Source organism: Suricata suricatta, chromosome 1 (genome assembly GCF_006229205.1).
Source record: "Suricata suricatta isolate VVHF042 chromosome 1, meerkat_22Aug2017_6uvM2_HiC, whole genome shotgun sequence".
In the NCBI taxonomy this organism is placed as follows: domain Eukaryota; kingdom Metazoa; phylum Chordata; class Mammalia; order Carnivora; family Herpestidae; genus Suricata; species Suricata suricatta.
Window position 1 is genome coordinate 138,698,826 of NC_043700.1, and position 19,038 is coordinate 138,717,863.

Consider the following 19,038-nt stretch of genomic DNA (forward strand, 5'->3'; position numbering starts at 1 on the left):
TGAGATTTTATTTAAAGTTACATTTTTGTTTTAGTGTAGTTCTCTTTCAGGTACCTTGAGAGATTATAGCAAGCACATTGCATCTTGCCTATATGTCCTTCACTTTCTCAGCACCCTATTTTTCAAGCCAGAAAACTCCTTTATCATAGAGATGTTTTTCCCTTTGAGGATGTACTTTATTAGGGGAAATTAAGTTTATGAAAATGTATAATGAAATCTAGAAAATATTAATTGAAACAAACAGAAAGTCCCCCAATGAAACAAAACAGTGTCTGACACAGAGTAAACATGCACTAAAACTTTAATTAATACAGTGTTTTAACAAATATTTTAATGCTATATACCAGGTATATGGAGGTAAACACAAAAGACCTACTTCCTACCCATCCCAAGATTACAAACTGGTAGGGAAATCAAATAAGTGCATCATAGGTTATGAAACAAGCAATGCAGGGAACCAACAGTTTGGTTGGAAAGGGAATATGAGAGTGAGTGAGTGATAGGGATTTTACATAGCCACGATGGTAAAGAAAGCCTTTGACCAAGAAGTGATGATTCAATTGAGACCTAAAATAAAAGGGAGAGCCAGCCATTGAACAATGCCCCACGTTTTAGTTACTAAACAAAGCCACCATAGTGGAGTCTTGATTGCAGGGAATCTGATGAAGCATAAAGATGCAGCAAGCACCCTTCAGATCATGGGAGGAGCTTGAACGAAATTTTAAGTGAATTAAAGGAAAGCTGTTTTTGAAGGCCTTTTTCTGTGTTGCAGGGAATGGGTTGGAGAGGTTTAGAATAAAGACAAAGCAATTGGAACTCAATTGTAGATGTGTTTGTAAGAGATGATGGCTTATTGGACAGTGACGATCACAATTGCAAGGGAGGATTTATGGTGGAATCGGTAAGATTTGCCAGTGGATCAGAAGGGGGCTAAGGAAAAGGGGATATTTATGATTTTCTGGCTTGAACACAGCTGGGTGATGATAGTACCATTTATGTAGATAGGCTGGTCTATGGGACAAACAAACAGGCTGTCTGGAATCGAGGTTAGTAATGACATTTTTGAAGGTATTTGAAATCATCTAATTTAAGTGTAGTTTTAAAAGAACCATTTCATGTTGTTAAGCATGATGACTTATGCTAAATATTTTACATTAATTGTATAATACTCCTCAACCCTGAAATATGTTCACTTTTAGTTTATAAATGAGAAGATTGAGATTTAGAGAGGTTAGGTGACTTTCCCAGAGTCTTGAAGCTAGTAGGTAGCAGAGCCAGAACTTGAACCCAGACAGATCTCTCTGCCTTCGGAGCCCAGGGCTCTTTCCTCCTTAAGCTTTACTGCTGTTGTTATGAAGTCCAGGCCTTTTGTAGATCCCTTGCCAGATAAAATTTTGATGTCTTTCCTTTTCCTGTTTCTGTGTCTTAGTAAAATACCATTCAAGTCATTGAAATAAGAATTCAGTAACTTGCTAGATTGAATCAAATCAATTAGCAATCTAGGCTAAGATTCTCTGTAATGGGGCAGTGAAGCAGATTTTGTGGTTGTGAGGGTGATTGTTTTCAATGTGCCACAAGTTCCCAGTCACCAGCCCTTTGCTGTCGGGGGCAGGTAACCTAACAATATTCTAAGATCTGTGAAGTAATCTGGGTCTATTGCGCCTATTAAAATTTTCAGTGTTCTGTGGAGAATTGAGTCCACACTTTAATCTCAGGATTTATCAAGTGAAAAGAAAACAACTCATTTAAAAAGTACATCCCAGTATGAGAAATAATCATACTTCCAAGTATCATTAATTAAGAGGAGAACTCATTTTTTTTATACTGAAGTTGTCTACTTATGCTGTACAGTGAACTAATAACATCATTGTGTTATATGGACATGGCAGGCTTCCCTACTTAATATTTTTAAAAGAAAATAAATACTCAATGGAAGTACTTCGGACCTAACCAAGCATTCATAGACTTAATCAAGGATTCGCAGATAAGTATGGTTACTGGTTAATTAATGATGATTGAATCTCTACACTATTTTGATTTCTCAACTAATGTTTCTTAAAACACTGAACATGAGTTTACTAAACAAGGCAAATTTATGTGGGGAGTATATGTGTTTAGGCAACATAAGCAAATCATGAAAGTTTTCTGTTTTGGGTCATTATGTTTAATCCATTTCTTACATTAGAATTAATATTAATCCTCTAGACATTGATTCACCCAGCATACAGTCCAAGTCCTGTTTGCTTCTAGGGAGGCAGAAATTTATAAAATTTAGCTTTTTTTCACAAAGAGCTAGTTGTAGCAGGCACATGAAATCAACAAATAATAATAAAATGTGATAGTTTCTTAAAAAGATTCAGTTACAAATTACTGTGTAAACATTAATTGAAAAGAAGGGGATGTGGTTTGGCAAATAATGCCAGTGGCAGATGGAGTCTTCACAGAGGAGTTGCCATTTGAGGTGGACTTTAGGGAATGAATTGGCGTGTCTGTGCTAGAAAAAGGGAAGTGGGGAACAGACTGCAAAAAAATACTCAAAGTGGTAGTTCAATGTGTCTTCCAAGCTACTGGAGGCTTGTCCCTGGGTGAAACTAAAGGGTATTTAGGGGAGATGGCAGAAAATGAGGCTGGACAGGGAAGCCTAGGTTACCTTTAGAAAGAGGTGTGTGCCATTCTAAGGCATTTGAATTTCCCCCTGCTAATGAAGAGTCAGAGGGTTTTAAAGAAGATTGGTGACTTTAGCAGTCTGTGGTTTTGAAGAGAATCTGGATGCATTAGAATAATTTGGAGGAAGAGTGTCTGTCAGATGCTGTGCTGTGAATAGACATGTAGTATCCAGAATTAGGAAACAGCCCCAACCCTTTGTGGTTTATAGGGCCTCACCCAGCCTCAGCAAACTGTCTTCATTTCCCCAATGTGTATTGATCAGACCAGGTCACAGAGACAGAGTGAAGTAAACACAAGTCACTTCGGCCCATCCCTTATATAAACATGCATACCTTCCCTGGAATATCTTGGTTTTGTTGTTCTAGAAGACAGTCGCAATATCACAGGTTAAATTAACACAACAGGACCACCCAACAGTATTGCTGCTTCAGAGGTTCCTTTGATTACTACTGAAGCATCTCAGCTCTTTTTCTCCCCTACCCCTTAGTCATGCTGCAAATATCAGACTGACTTTATCCTTCTCAGATTTATAGCAGTCTTAATTTTCTCCCAGAGTCCCAAAACCAGAAAAGTTTTTTTTTAGCTTGTTGAGGGAACCCTCTTTCTCATTCTTGAAGAAAGAAAATCAGTTCTGCCTGAGTGTTTGATATGCTTTCACTAAAGGCCAGGAGAGTTTTTAAGTCCTTGAATTGCCTATTCTTGGTCCACCCAGGCTTCTTTGATGCTTAAAGAAGGTAAACGCATAATTAACATAAAAGGACAGACTCATGCTTATTGAAAACAACCATCTGACCCTTATAATTGGTCCTTCTGGAGAACTACTGAAATGGGCCCAGATCACCCAAATGCAGATATTTGCAAAAGTTCTAACAGGTTATTGCAACAATTCAACCAAGAAGGATGGATACTGAGTGGCTGGCGGTGGATGGAAAGGGGTAGACTAAAGAGATGTCTACAGGACTGGCTAGTAGATTGACTGTAGTATCTGCAGAAGGGGAGGGAGTCAAGGATGGTTTAGTCTTCAGCTACGTAGAATATTGAGAAAACAATAGGTGAGTTTGCTTTGTTACAAGGTATCTTCCCAATAGATGGGTCTGTTACTAGAGTTGAGCAGAGGGCTCTGGAGCATGAGAGAGATGAATCAGTGTTACAGATATAAACATTTGGAGTTCATCAGCCTCTAGGTATTGATTGAAGAAACAGCAGTGGATAAATATTGCAGGAAGGGCACATAAGAGATGAGGGTTGAAGACAGTTTTGAGACATGCTGGCACTTGTGAGCTAGGCAGAGGAAAGGGAGCTGATATCAGTAAAGAAACAACAGAATCATTGAGGAGTACTGTGCTGAACAGTGCTAAACGCTGTCGAGTGCTGTAGATGGGTTATTTTTTCATGATGAGGGAGAACTGAGAGTCTTTATAAAGCAGGAAAAGGAACGTCAAGAAAGGGAGAGATTGGGGCACCTGCATGGCTCTGTCAGCTGAGAGTCTGGCTTCAGCTGGGATCACGATCTCACAGTTCGTGGGCTTGAGCCCCGCATCGGGCTCTGTGCTGGCAGCTCACAGCCTGGAGCCTACATCCAATTCTGTGTGTCCCTGTCTCTTTGCCCCTCCCCTGCGCATGATCTGTCTCTCTGTCTCTTAAAATAAATAAATGTTTAAAAATTAAAAAAAAAAAGAAAGAAAGGCAGAGATTGAATATGGGCAATAGAGTTGATTTTTTGGAGCAGAAGACCTAGAGATTTAGCACTTTCACTGTGACAGAAAGCAAAAGGCAAGCAAGGTAGTTGGGAAAAAGAATAAGCATCAGCATCACATAGACTTCTCTGCATCTTAGTTGTGCTAACTTTTTTAAGGGGGGGAATCCTATAACTTCTGTGGATCTTAGTCTCTTTCAAAGGAGTGATAAAGATGTCTCTTCTGCAGTAGTGACAAAGATGTTTGAGCTTTTGCGGTGATGTGGGTTGAGCTTTGTGCACTTGCTCTTCATATATACCCTTTCGTCCATGGGTCTCCCTGCTCTGATTGTTCAGTCTTAAGTAGTTTCTTCCTCTCCCTCTGGTTCTCTAATCCATCACTCAGATTTATGTTCTTCAGAGGACCTATTTCTATCTGGTGTGAACTTGTCTGCCTGCATTTTTTTTATTTATTGACTTTTGTCCATGTATATAGGCCTATTTACCTGTTAGCATATTCATGATAAAGAACAGAGACTTAAACTCAGTTACTATTCAGTTTCCTGCCCCAAGGACAATAAGGCACGTGGTAACTATTCAATAAATATTTGAGTGGTCTGTTAATAAAAAATAGTTATTAGTCTGAGATGGAGGTTGGAAAAGAAGAGTTTGCAGGTTGGAAGTCAGCTATCTACCCTGAGCAAAAGGAATATAGTGTCTGGGATGAGAATCCAAGTAGGAATGTGTTTGGAACTTTAAGCTCCATAAGAGATTAGTTGTGGATAGAATATTATTTCTTCCCAGTTCTTTAAAAAATTTTTTTAATGTTTATTTAATAGTTTTAAGAGAGAGAGAGAGAGAGAAAGAGTGAGTGTGTGTGTGTGTGTGTGTGTGTGTGTGTGTGTGTGTGTGTGTGAGTGGGGGAGGGGCAGAGAGGGAAGGAGACACAGAATGTGAAGAGGCTCTAGCCTCTGAGCTGATAGCCCACGTGGGGCTCGAACTCACAAACCATGAGATCATGATTTGAGCCAAAGTTGGACGCTTAACTGACTGAGCCACCCAGGCATCCCTTCCCAATTCTTTTCAGAATACTTTTAGGTCCAGCCCAGATTACCCTTGTCATTATTTCAGTTTGCCTTCAGTAAACCAAGTTTCCATTTCTTTTTAAAAATCATACTTAGGTCTCATTTCTTTTCCTCGATATGAATAATAGTATTAATGATACTTAACAATTTTTTGTTCTTACATTTGCAAGAGCCACCACTCTTAAGCATTGTCCATCTCTGAGCCTATTTATTACTCGCAACAATCCTACAAGGGCAGTACTATAATTATTCCATTTTACAGAGGAGAAAACTGAAGCACAGAGACACATAACATGCGCAAGGTCACATAGCTAAGGTCAAACCCAGGCAGTCTGGCTGCAGAGCCCACCCTCTTAACCACTCAGCTGTCTGTCTGTCTCTCCCACCTCATCCACCCATCTGAAAGAAAAATGAGTGTTGCTTTGTTGAAGCCAGGCACAGCTGTTCATCAGCTAGTCAGACAAAGCAGGTCAGATTGTCCTGCCAGGGAAATGTCCTGGGAGAAATTGTCCTGTCCGGGAACAAACCTGGAAGGAATTTTCCTTTCAAGGAAAAGAATACTTGAGTTGATTTTACCTTTTTTTCACCCCCTCACATCACTGGCAACCCCTTCTAATTCAAGGTCATCTGAAAATGGAATTAATGTTCCATTGACCCCCTTCTTTCAGGTAATTTAATGAAAGCTCTGGGCTTAAGCCTGAACACCTCACAGAAACTCTACACACACTCTAACAGATTGGTTCGCATGGTAAAAGGATGTTCCAATTTACATATATTTGCATTGCATCGTGTCAAATATATGACTTCTTATAATATTTATGCCTAATGCCTTTCTTGCAACCAAAAGACTGGTTATGAATATCGGCCCTATCTTTTCTTTCCTCATTCACTTTTCCCAGTGATCTGCTCTATCACCTCTTTATTTTCCACAGTACTTTTTAGAATACCGTTATATTGATCATCAAGAAATCCTTACAATAAGTCCAGAGTCCAATTCCTCACTCCCTTAAAATCTACATGGAGGATGATTATGAAAAAAAAAGTGGAGTTATTAAGACCTCTTTCTCAGTATGCTTATACACAAGGTTCTTAAATCCATGGCTAGGAAATCACTATTGATTATTCTAAAATCATCAGTTTTGTGCATAAGGATAGACCTGTGGTCTAGGAAGTCTAGCAATATGGTGAAATCCACTGACTCTGGAGTCAGACTGTCTAGGTTTTTATCCTTTGCTGAGTCTGTTAACTGTGTGACCTTGGGCAAGTACTTCTCTGGGTCTCAACTTCTTATATACAAAATGGAGATCTAAGATCTCTGAAGTTGTTGCAAGGATTACATGAATTCATATAAAGCATTTAAAGCAGTGTCTGGAATCTGGAAAGCTCTATAAAATATTAACTGTTGTTTTGTTTATTTTTGATGTTGCTTTTAGGGGAAAAATGCTTTCCTTGTCACTAAGAGTTGTAAAATTTTTCTTGACAAATATTATTTTAGTTCATCTTGACAGATTCAAGTGATTCATTCAGTATGAGATGTTTTTATTTCATTCAGTATATAATTTATTGATTGTTAAAATTTGTGATTAATTTGTAGTCAGATTCTTGGAGTTTCTGTGTGCTTTGCATGTGTTTTAATAGATGACATTGAAAAACAATCTAAATACAGATGTCTTCAATATTTTTCTTTGCTTTCAAGAGTCAAATGACTCAGTGTTTTCCTTAGGCTAGAGTATTTTAAAACTTGTATTTAATTTTGAGGAAGTCATTTTATTTATGTGTAAATATAGGAAAAGGCAGACATAACAACTGGTGAATAAGTACCTCCAGGTGTGTGTAGCAGCCTTTAACCCCTCAAAAACGTGCATGCTGCCATCTGCTGGAAGGAGCTTGTGTACATTGAGACCGTGTTTTTGAAAAAAATTTGTGTCAAACGGTTTTTCCCATAGTATGATTATATATACATATATATGTAATTTAAATCACATCTTTCATTCATTTGAGATTTCTAGCTAGTCTTGAGTCTCTTTTAGTGAAAACTAAGAAGGAAGCAGTTGTATTTCTTATTCTTTTCATGTAGATTATGAAAATACATCCATAAATCTTCAAAATCTTCTTCAAGGATAGATGGAAAGGTGCCAATATTTTTCTGAGGGTGGTTGTGTGACATTTTGCTAGATTTGGACAACAGCCCTTTGAAACAGGCAAGGAAAATGCAATTGCAATTTGCCAGTGAGGAAACCAAGGCTCAGAGAGGTTTAGTTACCAGACTTAGGTCACTCAGTTTATCAGTGGCTTAACTGGGAAGGAGTCTGGGTTTTTGAATATCTTATCCTATGTTGCTGATTATTTCTTTAACTCTTACCCTGTAGGTCTCTGAGTATAAAAACATTGCATCCTGTTTATTAATAAGGCCTAGCAAGATGAAAGGCAGTCAAATTATTAAGCACATTTTAAAGTAGATAATGTATAGGAAGCAACTTTTTTAAACTTTGAAAAGCAAAATAATAAATGATATCCAGTGCTTTCCATTCCACAAACACCTGACGTGTGTCAGTTGGCACAGCAAAAGAATACTCTTCGCTCTGCAGACACATTATTGCCTTCTATTTGGTGATTTCTACCCATAATAATTTATGTATGTCCTGTGACAGTTTCACAAATATTGGCTGACCTAGAAGATTCCATGATCAATTTTGGTCTCTACTTGAGTACCCTGCTATCTAATTAGGCTGGCATAAGAGTGACTTTTGTTAAATAATACTTTTCATCTGGTGAATGATAACTCTGACGTTTAAAAAAGTGTTTTTAGTGAGAACCTAAACTTTGTCCATTATGCTTTCTTGGTATTGTACTGATCTTAAAATTTCCCAAGTATGGATGAATTTACTAATTTAGGATGATTATGTGTACATTATACTAACTCAGCTATCATATGCTCTATGTCATTATTGCCACCTTTCCTTCATTTTATGGTTTCTGATGTGTTTCCTACATTTTATAGTGTCACCGCTGCTGTGCAAGTGGCTGTGGATGTCACCCTCCTTCCATCATCTCTGCTCTGGAATTTTTTTTAACCTAATTACCTTTCTTTAGTTTAAAATTTTATTCTCCTATTTTGTGTGTTTACTAGCATTGCTTTTAGTCTTTTTTCCTTCATTACATCAAATGCACTTACATTTCAATTACATTAAGCTGCGTACATGTGAGTGAAGCCATGTTGCTAATTCAGAACAGCTGCCTTAGGAAAAAGCTCTTGGAACGTCCATGAGTCTCTGGATGAATGTGTTAGTGACATGCCTGGCCTCAGACTTTTTACTTGCATTGGCATTATAATGTTAGGAATTTCTTTTTTTTTTAAGTTTGTAATTTATGTTTGACAGAGACAGAGAGAGTGCTAGCAGGGGAGGACCAGAGAGAGAGGGAGAATCTCAAGCAAGCTCTGCACTGTCAGCACAGAGCCCAATGTGGGGATTGAACTCATGAAACTGTGAGATCATGACCGGAGCTGAAATCAAGAGTCGGACATTTGACTGAGCTACCAAGCACCTCAGATGTTAGGAATTTCTTATCAGAGCATTAATTCAGAAGAGGAAGGGGATTCTGTCTTCAGTTAGGCAGGTGTGGAAAAAGAAAAGAGAATGTGCATGTGACCAAATGGTCACAAGAAATCACAGCTTTTTTGTCCAGCATTCAATTTTTCCTTATATTGACCTGAAATCTACCCCTCTCATAGTTTGAACCCAAGTTTTTTATTTATTTTCTTTAGATACACTGAATAAATTGAATGCTTTTTTCAAGTGACAGCTATTAAGTCTTCCTTCTAGGTTTTTCTTTCCAGTTTCCCATATTCTTCTGTTCCTTAATGTTCCTTTCTCCTTCTCACTCAAATTTTTTTAGCAATATGTTTGCATGAGTTAAACCTTTTAATTCTTGTACTTACCCAATGTGGTGGTATTCTTATTATGCCCATTTGATTGAGGCTTAGAAAGTTAGAGACCACACCACAATGAAGGGTTGAACCAAATGTCCTGTTAGTGTTCGGTGTTAGGCTTTTGGCCACTACGTCTTCCATTCTTTATGTGACATATTTTCTTGGCTTCTTGCTTTTTGTTCTTCTCTAGATATATTTATGTTTGTCAACATCTTTTGTATAAGATATCATAGATAAAATATACTCAATACTCTCGGTACACCTTGGCCTCCAGAGGGGAGAGCTTAACCCTGGGTTAACAGCCTGCATACCTGTGGCACGCAAGAGCACATTGCAGGGTTTGTTTTGTGTTTTGTTTTTTGTTTTTACCTTGGCTTATCTTGAACAGGGATTAAATTGGGTCTTAGCATTTTATGTGTGTATACGTCAATGCATTTTTCCATGTAAGAGGATTCTGCATCTTTTCTTGTCAAACTGTACTTTGCCTTGTTTAGCATATGCTAGTTTCTGTAGTTTTTTTTTTTTACCACCATCTTAGCTGTCTTCTTTTTTGTTCCATATGAATTTAGTAAGTATGTCTTTAGTCTATATTTAAGGCTGTGATTTTTTTAAGGTGTGCAGCACCATTAGATTCTTGAAATATTTCAGTTGAGATTTCTTGGTCTGTTTGTTGGTCAGTGTGATAATTTGCAAATTTATGATTCATGAATTTTGTGGGGTTATTTTTAGAACGTCCTATCATTCTTGAGTTGTATTTCTTTTTAAAGCCTCTCTCTCTGAGATTATGGTTTTCTTTCCTTTGTGGGCTTTCAATTGGCTGCACTTACTGTCCAGGTCTCCTGGATCTCAAGTCAAATTGCATTTAGTTTTCTACCCCTCTTTTAGTTATTGTGATAAATGCTGGGTCCCTGTCCCTGAGAACAGCTAAGAATCTTCATAATATAGTCAGATAACTGCATTTTTCCATCCCTGCTAACATTTACCAACTTAATAAGCAATCTGTTTTCTCACCCTGATTCTGCAGTGTCTTAATCCGAAGATACAATGATGGTCTACTTTAGATTCATATTTGCTAACAGTTGACTGGGTTTTGCATATCAGTTATCTCTACTGTCTTCACCTTCCTCATCTGTATAAATCTGTGTTGGACTGTGACTTCTGAGGTTGCTGAGATTATGATTTTTTTTAATTTTTAATGTTTATTTTGAGAATGAGAGAGAGAGAGAATGAATAGGTGGGGAAGGGGCAGAGAGAGTCTGAGGGAGATACAGAATCTGAAGTAGGCTCCAGGCTCTGAGCTGTCAGCACAGAGCCTGATGTGGGGCTCGAACCCACGAAATGTGAGATCATGACCTGTGCTGAAGTCAGATGCTTTACCAACTGAGCCACCCAGGCGTCCCAAGATTATGATTTTAAAGTATGCCAAATCGCTTTGAGAAATTTCAGGCCAACTTTAAGAATTAAGTAAAAAGGAGTGACTCAACTTTGCTTTTCTGAGCTATACCCAAGGATGATATTCATCTAACATGCACTCATACAGTCACCTTGGTAATTCAAATATCGAAGGACAGTGCTTGCTTCGGCAGCACATATACTAAAATTGGAACAGTACAGAGAAGATTAGCATGGCCCCTGCGCAAATATCGAAGGACTTCTCACACTGTAGAACTTCTAAATAACTGTTGTCTCAGCTGCCCCACTGCAGGCCACCCACTCACTGGCCTGTGGATAAACCTCCACAACTGTTCGCCAGCTCCATTTCCATGGGCTCTGCCAACCAGATTAGGACCCATGGTGGTGACATGAGGACCAGACAAATGCCTGCTGTCCGATTCCCTCTACATGGCTATGGCTCCTCACAGCTAGTAGACTCTTGCCAGAGTCACCACCCACCTGTGGTTGCTCTTGATGAATTTGATGTTATATGTGGATTATATATATGTGAACTCTTTCTAATACAACAATAGCTTAATGAAACCCTTTGAAAGCATAGTCTCCATGTTCATGGTACTGTGGGGTTTGCAAAATCAGTAATTCACATATTGGAGAATTGTTTCAAAGCTAAAGGTAAGTAATTTCAGAGTTCAACTTAAACAAAATTGAAAAACAGAAAAAGTTACTTGACTCCAGTAACGTGTGATTATATGGCTAATCCCAGAAATGGTATACCTCTCATAATCATTGTGTTACCTTTCTTTTAGCAATTATCTGCTTTGTTTCCAGGTGAATGAAATTTACCATGATGAGTCCCTTGGAGTGCATATGAACGTGGTCCTGGTGCGCATGATAATGCTGGGTTATGCAAAGGTAAAAGGCCCTAAAATATGTGAACTGTGAGTGTTAAGGACTGGGTTTGCAAACGGAAGCTTAAATTTCTGAAGCTATAGCTAACACGTGGCACTGATGTCTCACATAGACTGAGGACGAGGGACCACCGCAATGAGTGCACATCTCCCAATCTGAGCAGATAATGACTTTTGTGCTGATACCATTTGCTTTGTTCATCTGTCTAATGGACTCATAGATGGTTATTCTGGCTTTAAGCATGGCTGTATACGTGAAAAAAATGGATACCATTGTCAGAAAAGAGAATTTCTTTAGTCTACTATTATCATCAAGTTCATGATTCACTTATTCATTCAAAATATCTATACTGAGGGCCTACTATGTGTCAGGTGCTACCTAGGTGCCTTGAATATATCAGTGAAGAAAAAAATAGCAAAGATCCTTGCCATTTGATGATTTGTTAAAAACAATTATTTTACATGTATATTTTCCACTTAAGAAAAATGAAGTATATAGAAGCATACAGTGGATATTCATTTAGAAGAGCTTTAATCCTTTTGCAAACAAAAAGTTAGATCAAAATGTACACAGTAGGAATTTCATGTAATGTAGCTAATAACTTCAGCTGGCTTTAAAATGGCACTAGATGTGTGAAAAGCGGGGGGGTGGGCACCTGGGTGACTAAGTCAGTTAAGCATCCGACTTTGGTTTAGGTCATGATCTCATGGTTCATGGGTTTGAGCCCTGCGTCGGGCTCTTTGCTTACAGCTCAGAACCTGGAGCCTGCTTCAGATTCTGTGTTTTCCTCTCTCTCTGCCCCTCCCCTGCTCATTCTCTGTTGCTCTCTGTCTCAAAAATAAATAAAAACATTTAAAAAATTAAAACAAAATAAAATGGAACTAGATGTGTCCTTGTCCTTGGAAATAATGAAGTGGATAGCCATAGTTTCTGCTTTTGAGAAAGTGACTAACTTGGCACTTTTCTTGATGTTTAAAATCACATGCCCCCTCCCATACTTAATCCTCCTGATTATGAAATACTAATGAAAGTATGCATTTAGCAAACAGGAAAAAATTCATGTGTTTGCATTTCATTATGTATTTAACACCCACTTATCATTTTCTGATGAGAGGGTGCTATTGATCTTTCCTTTATCCCATAAGCCTGACCTACTTTGTATCACTAACACTGACTACAAGTCATTTCCTGCTGGAGATGGTAACAGCCTTTGATTGGTTGTTACAGGATTTGTTTGGAGAAGTGTGTGATCAGCATATAATAAACCAAGCTAATTTTATTCAGAATGTAAACATGGATAATAACATTTGCTGAAATATAACAAAACTTTTAGTCTGTCAGCCAAGTAGGGACTAATATGGGTTCCAAATTCAATTTCTTATTCCATCAGAGCTACTCTGAGAAGTATGGATACTTGGTTCTTGAAGGATGGGCCCTTTTCCTTCTGAACTTTTAACTCCTGATCATAATGTGGTAGTAGCAATATTCCAGGCAATGTCAGTGCATCTCTTAGAACTGCAAGATAAGAGCACATCCCTCTTCACTGCTGTGAGGTTAAGAAAAGTGTATTTGCTTTTTTCAGTGTAAGGTTTATATAAGTTGACCACTTCCCAAAATGAAGGTTTGACCCACTTTGCCAGCCCATTCAAGAACCTACATCGTTCACATATATTGATCAGTTCTGGACCAATAAAAATAAAAATACTAATTTTAATGAAAGACCTTTTATTTTAACAGCTCTGGATCAAAGTCTTATGCAAGAATCTGTTCCCTTTTTCTTTTTGTTCTTAATATCTATAAAGCCAAGAAATCTGAGCTGAATTAGGCAATGGACCACTAGAATTCTTACCCCAATGATTAATATTGAGTTGCTCCGTGGTAGCAAATGTCAGCATTACATGTTCCCATAAATGTGTCAGTCACCTTTCACCCAGGTAACACTGATCATCATCAAGATATCCTTCATGGGCATTTAGAATTCCCAAATAAAAGAGATCTACATACGCCCTAAATAATATTATTGAACATCCTTAAATATTGCACTCCCAAATGTTGACATCAGAGAAAGTTATGAAAGGAAGCCTTTGGGAAAGTGTTGTGCACTTCTTCAACGCACTGTTTCCTCTTAGTCCATCAGCCTCATAGAAAGGGGAAACCCATCCAGAAGTTTGGAGAACGTGTGTCGCTGGGCTTGCCAACAACAAAAATCTGATCCCAACCACTCTGAACACCATGATCATGCAGTTTTCTTAACCAGGCAAGACTTCGGACCTGCTGGAATGCAAGGTATTTCTATTAATATGCAGAAGAAAAACTTAAGGGCATGACTTTTCAAAAATAATCCTAAATCAAAGAATCTGTTCAAATGTTCCAATCCCTACCATCACTCTCCACCATGCATCGGCCAAGCATACACTTCCTTTCTATTGCGTCCAGTGACTTCTGTGGAATTCACAATCCTAAATGCCATTTAAATGCTATAATAAATTACACTTGCCTTTAAAATAATGATTGTGCGTTCAGGGCATGGAGGGGATGCTATAAAATGCAGTGTGATTTCCACTAACTCTTTGGAACGGGAAAGGAGATGCCATGAGAAATGACTGCTGCCAAAGAAACTTCTTCCAAAGTCAGCTTACATTTATCTAATAAATTCTGATGTAGACTTTGGGAAAAAAAAGTAGACTGATGAGTTTCTTTTCAATGTTGATGGAATTTCTGGCTCCCTTCATCAGTACCATCATGGGAAGGACCATTCACTAAAACAGAAAGACAGGGCTTTGTTGGTGGGCGGAACAGAATAGTAACCCCAGGCAGTTCCTTCCCTTAGGGAAGGAGAAAGCGCAGACCCAATGAATCTTTTTAGAGACCATTACCTGTGAGTGGCTTTCCCAAGAGAATGTGGCACAATGCTAGCAGCGAAATAATACTGCCTCTGTTTCCTGAAAAGCCTTTTTTTTCTAGGCAAAGGTCCAGTAGTAGTGCTTAATGGGCTTTCTCATAAAATGAAAATAAAAGTAATTGTTATTCTCTACAGGATATGCTCCAGTCACCGGCATGTGTCATCCAGTGAGAAGTTGTACCCTGAATCATGAGGATGGTTTTTCATCTGCTTTTGTAGTAGCCCATGAGACTGGCCATGTGTAAGTCACTGTTGACAGCTATAAAGCAAAAAAAGGTCTTTTCTTTCCTGCTTCTCTCAGTATTGTTCACACTTTGGGCCGAGTACATGCCAGCATGCAACTCTCATTCCTTGCCAAGTGTGAGGAGCTGAAAACAGGGAAGAGGTCATGTACTGCAACTAAGTAAGTGGCTCTGGCTTGCAGAGACACCCTGGGCTTTGCATAGCTATAGAACAAGAGAGACATTTCTGTCACATGGTTCTCTATTTCATAGTTTCTGTGACTTTTCCACAAAACCCACGTTAATTTACAAAACGCATATTTCCCTCAGTTGGTTTTCAAGAGGGAAATAAAGCAAAACCCATGGCCCATCTGATTCTTACCAGGGAGGTCTCCCTTTTGTTCCAGGCTGGGAATGGAGCACGATGGACAAGGCAACAGGTGTGGTGATGAGACCGCTATGGGGAGTGTCATGGCCCCCTTGGTGCAAGCAGCGTTTCATCGTTACCACTGGTCCCGGTGCAGTGGCCAAGAACTGAAGAGATACATCCAGTATGTCCCCTTCCGCGTGTCATGAGAGAGCATTTCTGTCATAGCATAACACAGACATGGAGCTGACTTTCAGGACCTTATAACCAAACTCCCAGTGAATGAAAGCTGTTGCTCATAATAAACATTTTCCTATGACTCGGAGCTTTTGGCCCAGTGACGCCATAATGTAATCACATTGTTTTAAACCACAAGCCTAGAATTGAAGTGAATTTTTAACTGTGGTTTCCTTTTAGTAAATTCCTTATGGCATCTTTGACTTATGGTCAAATATCAGTTGAGGACAAGGAGAGGATGGTCATGTGACGCCTGCATAGTGTGTCACATGTACCCTGTAGCGACAGTGTCAGGATCTGTACCACTGGGGACCAGCTGGGGACATGAATGAGGCTGTCAAAATTCTACTGTCTTCCTGAGTCATGCTTGGGTTGTTTTTTCTGTGGTGAATAAAGATGATGTGTCTTTTTCTAAATGGAACTTACAACCTTAAAAGGTATGCCTTTGTGATCTTGTGATCTTGCTGTATGATGTGATGAAATTCCAGAGTATGTAACCCCAGAATACTTTTTCTTTAGGATGTGATTTAGAACAATGTACACTTTCTTACTTGAAATATTTTCCTTTCTACAGTTCCTACGACTGTCTCCTTGATGACCCTTTTGAACATGATTGGCCCAAACTCCCAGAACTTCCTGGAATCAATTACTCTATGGATGAACAATGTCGTTTTGACTTTGGGGTTGGTTATAAAATGTGCACTGCGGTATGTTACTCAAAATCCACTGAGATTTTGCATTTTGAAATCTATTTGCCTAGCTCCTGTTTGGTGAGCTTTACAGACTCACTGGTGCAAGTATAAGGTTAGCTAAGTGCTTCAAATATATTATCTTATTTAATCCTTGCGACAGACTAGATGGGAGTCTTGGAACTAAGAACCAGTTTTATTTTACAGATGAAAAAGCCAAGATGCAGAGAGATTAAGCAATTTGCTTCAATCACATATCTGGTCAATAGGGGAGTCAGACATTGAAACTAAGATTGTCAGGCCATAAAACTTTATGATCTATTTCTCAGTTTTTGTGACCTTAAGAAATGACTTCTAAACCTTTGATAGGTTGCTTTTCATTAGTTTGTTGGCCAGAATTTCATATCGCTCTGACCACAGGGAAGAGTTGTGCTGGTGTAATCTCTTATGACGGTCATAGGGTACAGTGAAGGTCAGGAGCATGTTTCATACCGAGACCAGGTGGGTTGTCAGATTCTGGATCTAACACTTACTGGATATATACTCTGAGAATTTTATTCATTCTCTATGACTTAGTTTCCTCAGGTGTAAAATGTGGATAACGATAGTATTTATCTCATGTAATTTTGCATCAGGATTAAATTTGATAGTTTAATCAAAGCCCTTAGCACAATGCAGGCACCTCGTAAATGGGAGTCCAGTAAAGCCGGTGTTCCATATAGCTATGCAGATTACTGGTATGTTTCACTAAATTTCTACAATGAGTTTTAGAGGTTTATTAAAAAAGCGGGGGGAAGGAAGATCTTTTTATATCTTAGAGCAAGCTTTATGAGTTAGAGCAAGAAAAATAAATATTTCATAGCACTAAAAAGAAGTTGATCTTCTGTTTGAAATTTTCCATATAGAGCTATCTACAGCCATTTGGCCTGTCTATACGGTGCACACTGTCAGCCCCTTGTTACCTACATTCATGCTTTAGACCTGAGAATTCTAAAGTTTGGCTCAATATTATGGAAAAGTACAATTTATGCATTAAGTAATAGGAATTAGAACAAAATAAAATCCCAGGTCCAAAATTAGTGCTAATTAAAAACAAAAAACAAAGAAAAAAAAAAAACAAACAAAAAAACTCTGACCATAAGGCTGTATGTGGGTAATTAGTGGTATAAGCAATGAATATGTAGATAAACTGGTGTTTAATTTTTTTTAAATATTGAGAATGGTAAGATATTTCCAGGGACAAAGAGATCAGACAAGTAAAGAGCACACACAAATATGTGTACTTACACATATATTTGGATATTGTAATGGCATGTTCTAGGAAAATAAAAAACATTCTTGGGAGTAATACTAAGATTCTAGTCTGACTGCTACTTTCTCGCTTATAGCCATAACTACAACCTTACCTTATAGCTCATATTCTCAGCCATGGATTGTTTTGAGCATTAAATATGTGCAAAGTACATTATAAACTATATGAATATATTATGGTAGTCTGTAACACTCAGAACACTTCATCTCACATAGCAAGCCTTACGAATATTTTCTACTTTTAGTCAGCTCTTTATGATGGGTATTTTTATTATACCTGACTGGTTCCTACCTACAGGGATAAAGAGAAGCCATTTTGAGAGCTTGAGAGCTACAAAACCATCAAAATAAGTTTTCATGTTTAAAATGGTTATAATGTTTGCAAATTCTTTAAAGTTCCAATGTTGTCCATTTGAAAACCATAAAAACTAGTATGCAGAAATGTTAAAGTGAGCCAGAGAATCCCAGAAAAATCATTGTTTATCAGTAATATTTTATAAAAGCAGAGTGAAAGTATTCTTTCCTTGGAATTCATAGGCAGTATTTTTTTCTTAACATGCCACAACTATGACTATTAATTTGAAATGAAAATATCCAAGAAACATGACACGAAGAAAGTGTATAGAAGGTATTGATGGACGTACATTGGGAGGACGTGCCATCTGTTGGTCACTGAGATCTTGATTCTCTCTCCTCCAGTTCCGAACATTTGACCCATGTAAGCAGCTGTGGTGTAGCCATCCTGATAATCCCTACTTTTGTAAGACAAAAAAGGGACCCCCACTTGATGGGACTGAATGTGCTGCTGGAAAAGTGAGTATATCTATTTATACAATAAAGATTTCAGATATGTTTCATAATAATCATCTTTAGAAGCCTAGAAAATTATGACCATGGCTGTAGTTATTTTTGTGCAAGCCACAGTGTATGGAATTCATTATGATCACGTACAAACATTGTTTCCTAGGGCTGTTATGAGGAACTGCCATAAACGTGGGTGCTTAAAACAACAGAAATGTTGTTCTCTCATAGTACTAGAAGCCAGAAGTCCAAAATCCATTTCATTGGGCAAAAATCAATGTGTGGACAGGACTGTACTCTCTCCAAAGGCTCGAGGGGAGGATCTGCTCTTGCGTCTTCCAGCTTCTGGTGGCCGCCTCCATTCCTTGACTTGTGGCTGCATCATTTCAATCTCTGCTTTCATGGCCTCATCATCTCCTTCTCTTTTGTGTGCAAATTTCCCTCTGCCCCTGTCTTACAATGTGCTGTGCTGTCTTACGTGTGCTCTGCTGGCATTTAGGGCCCACCTGGAAAACCCAGGATAATCTTTCCATCTCAGAATCCTTAACCAAATCTGCCAGGACCATTTACCAAATAAGGTAACATTTACGAATTTCAGGGATTAGGACCGGACATCTTTGAGACCACTCTTCAGCCACTACTGATAGAACCGGAATCAGCAGCTCAGCAGAGTATCTGGGCCCCTGCTAATGGGATTTGATTTACTTGCTGGCATCCCGCTCCTTGTGAAAGTTGTCCAGAAATAAAGTCATGTGAATTTATACAGAAGATTTGGCCTTGTTCCTTGGGGAAGGATGCCCAGAGGTTTTAAATCTCACATTGTGTAGTCAAGATTGAATGCTCAGAAA

General features: G+C 38.4%; 1 protein-coding gene and 1 pseudogene across 1 annotated transcript in view; both read left to right on the forward strand.

The window, feature by feature from the left end:
* The window catches only part of ADAMTS3 (ADAM metallopeptidase with thrombospondin type 1 motif 3), a 249,462-nt gene that overhangs the window by 196,467 nt on the left and 33,957 nt on the right, over positions 1-19,038 (forward strand). The window contains exons 6-11 of the mRNA XM_029930029.1: positions 11,582-11,665; positions 13,792-13,948; positions 14,700-14,805; positions 15,193-15,336; positions 15,964-16,096; positions 18,089-18,202. Coding sequence (XP_029785889.1) covers positions 11,582-11,665; positions 13,792-13,948; positions 14,700-14,805; positions 15,193-15,336; positions 15,964-16,096; positions 18,089-18,202 — 738 coding nt within the window. The remainder of the gene's footprint in view (positions 1-11,581; positions 11,666-13,791; positions 13,949-14,699; positions 14,806-15,192; positions 15,337-15,963; positions 16,097-18,088; positions 18,203-19,038) is intronic.
* On the forward strand, positions 10,929-11,041 carry LOC115303452 (annotated as a pseudogene).